The 2,920-nt window shown below is 35.7% G+C and overlaps 1 protein-coding gene across 1 annotated transcript; it reads right to left on the bottom strand.

The window, feature by feature from the left end:
* Nucleotides 1-298: 298 nt before the first annotated feature.
* LOC107763040 (gibberellin 3-beta-dioxygenase 1-like) lies at nt 299-2,307 on the bottom strand. The gene is given in 2 exon segments (NM_001324779.1): nt 299-1,088; nt 1,782-2,307. Coding segments are annotated over 2 exon segments (1,083 nt in total). The 5' UTR covers nt 2,240-2,307; the 3' UTR covers nt 299-463.
* Between the last annotated feature and the right edge of the window lie 613 nt (nt 2,308-2,920).

Below are 2,920 nucleotides of genomic sequence, written 5' to 3' on the forward strand. Positions count from 1 at the left end.
TCTTTTTATCTTTTTTTTTTCTTCTTTTTCAAGTAATACATTTTACTAATATCTTTAATAAAATTATCATCTTTCTATATTTAATAAAAAAATTATTCCAAGTTCACATTTTACTCTTAGTGATATTTTCTTACACAAATCACATGGAAGGTTTAATACTGCAAAATTTAAATGGTTCATTTAATATGTTATACACACCTTTAATGTATAAGATAATAAGATTCTAAAATCATTTACTATATATATTACTTTTGATCAGTCAAACAAAGACATGAAACGAAGGGACTAATAAATAAAATTCCTAGAAAGGACAGGTAGAAAGATTGATAAAATGATCGATCTACACCTTTTTCATTCTCTCTCGAAATATCAACAAAAAAATTCCAAAGAGTGAAAAGGAACACAAGTAGATATATATTTTCAGAAACCAAAAAGAAAAATTAAAAGGTAACTACTAGTCAAATTAGCCAACTTGGACGCTATTACGATCTTTGGGATTGGCAAATCCAATACGAGGAGCGCAAAGCTGAAAAGACGAAAGTGCTTTGTCGAAATGCTTTGCCTTAGTCCCTAAATACTCACTCCACGTCACTGACCTATATAATGGAGGGTGCCCTTGATCTACCAATTTAGAAAGCGGTGAAATTTTCACCCCCGACGGTGGTCCATATAAATAGGCCACCGATAAACGGTGTCGGGTTCGGTTCACTACCGCCCGATGTAGAACACTCGGGTATAACCCGTTTGACAGTATGTGTAACAAGTCACCTACGTTGATAACTAATGCACCCGAAAGCGGAGGAACCGTGACCCAACCATTTCCTTCTTTAAACACTTGTAAACCACTTGTGTTGTTTTGGTGAAGGATGGTTAATATGGTAGAATCCGTATGTGCAGCAAGACCCATGGCCCGATCCGGATCCGGACATGCCGGGTAAGAATTTAGTTGTAGGGCCGAGCATCCTCCTCTTGGGCCGACAACAGCCCATTTCATATCGTCCTTACTTATTCCAAGTGACCCAAGCATCAGCCACATCAGTCTTCCGGCTAGTTTTTCCATCTCCTTTTCGTATTCTTCGATTACGTCACTGAAAATTCAAAAAAGAAAAAAGATAAGTACTATATATTGTAAATGACATAAAAAGTTGTAAGCAGTACTACTATGGACATAGAACTAGGAAACAACAAAAGAAAAAAAAGTAGATTCGATTTTTAGTGTGGTATCCCTCCAATCTTTCTTAGGGATCATAAAATCGTGTCTTTAACCTAAAAGATTGCTCCTTCCACTAAGAAAGTATAGGTAGCACCTCACATGCGAATGGATTACGGGTTCAACTGAATGTAACATTTTCGAGATAACTTGAAAATATAAGTAAAATTTACTTCACCAAATGGCGTAAATTGATTTTTAAAAAAAAGTAAAAATTTACTAAAGTTTCTGTAAATTAAATAAAAAAAATTGTACCCCTAATTTCGCAGGTAATATTAGGTGTTTTTCTTGACTTTCATATCATATTTGTTTTCCTATCAATTACCATAATTGTACATATCCTAAAGGTTTGAATCCCACACATTTAAATCTTGGATTCATCTTGGAGCAACAACGGTAAATTTTTTAGTTAATGCTTCCTAGCTAGCTAAGTACAGTAACAACAATAAGGTTAAATTTTATTTTTTGAAGAAAATACCCCGTGCTTTTAGAGAAAGAACGATCTTTTAATCAACATGTATACGTGCATGAGAATTAAAATTGGAGGGAGGGATGATATAAGTGAAAGTACCAGAATTTCTTGTAATCATGTGGCCAAAGTTGGCGGGCGTGGTCAAATGGGGAACCAACAATTGTGAAACCTTCAGACCACATGAGCTTTGAGAAAAAAGACGATATGCGAGCCACGCCATAACCAGCAATACCATCTGCAGAACGAGCAGCCTTCAATTTTTGCTGCATCGGAAGGGAAAAAAGTCGTTTTCCAGCTTCCTCCATATTGTCCAGTAGTCTCTGAGATATATTATGGTTTATGATTTGGAATGCACCCCATGTTTTGCATGCATGGCCAATATTTTCTATTGCGAATTTCTCGTCGTTTAGATCGATCACTGGAATAGACTCTAATGAGTCATTGCATTGGTAATCATGATCTAATGATGATCGCCATGCATGGGATTCGGGTAATTCTTTTATTGTGTACAAGTCAAGTTGTTTTTGATGAACATCGTCGGAGATTCTTGAAGGCATAGTGAAATAATCAAAAGGTAATGTAGTGGAAAAGTTAGTTATAAGAAGAGGAGTGGGATTTGTTTTGTGAAGGGAATGATGAAAAGGGAAGAGTATATATACAGGTGATGGATGAGGATAGGGACAACGAATGCTGGGAAGAAAGAAATATATAAAGTGTAAGAAATTTTTGAGTGGTTTTGGGGTGTTGATGTCGATATACAAAGAAGGGGACAAGAAATGAAAGCGAGCTGCTTAAGGGATAAACTATCATTGGACAAACGAAAGAACAAAAGTTGAATGGACCATCTTGTCCTCTAGGGAAAAATTGGATCAAAATACTGCATTTTAAGATATCTCAATTCTTTCTCTCACACATTCTATCTCCCTTTTAAGTATAGTTGCAATGTCTCCGCAGAGGTTTGCCCTACCATCGATCCAAGTATTATTTGATTTGGTCCAATCTTTGAAACCTAACTGTTTTGTTAGCTTCGTTAAGCTCAATTATTTAACTCGAAAAGCGCTTTAATTGACCGTTAAATACTTAATCTTGCCTTATATGGCCCCTAGCATTCCAATGTGAAATTTACTTAAGTCAAGCTTCACAACGAACTCCATTTGTATTCAACTTCTATTTCTTGTTCAACTACGTACTAGCGGTTTGTGGATTGTTACAGCCATCATATATGAAAGGCAAAAGAT

The sequence above is a fragment of the Nicotiana tabacum genome, chromosome 6 (assembly GCF_000715075.1).
Source record: "Nicotiana tabacum cultivar K326 chromosome 6, ASM71507v2, whole genome shotgun sequence".
In the NCBI taxonomy this organism is placed as follows: domain Eukaryota; kingdom Viridiplantae; phylum Streptophyta; class Magnoliopsida; order Solanales; family Solanaceae; genus Nicotiana; species Nicotiana tabacum.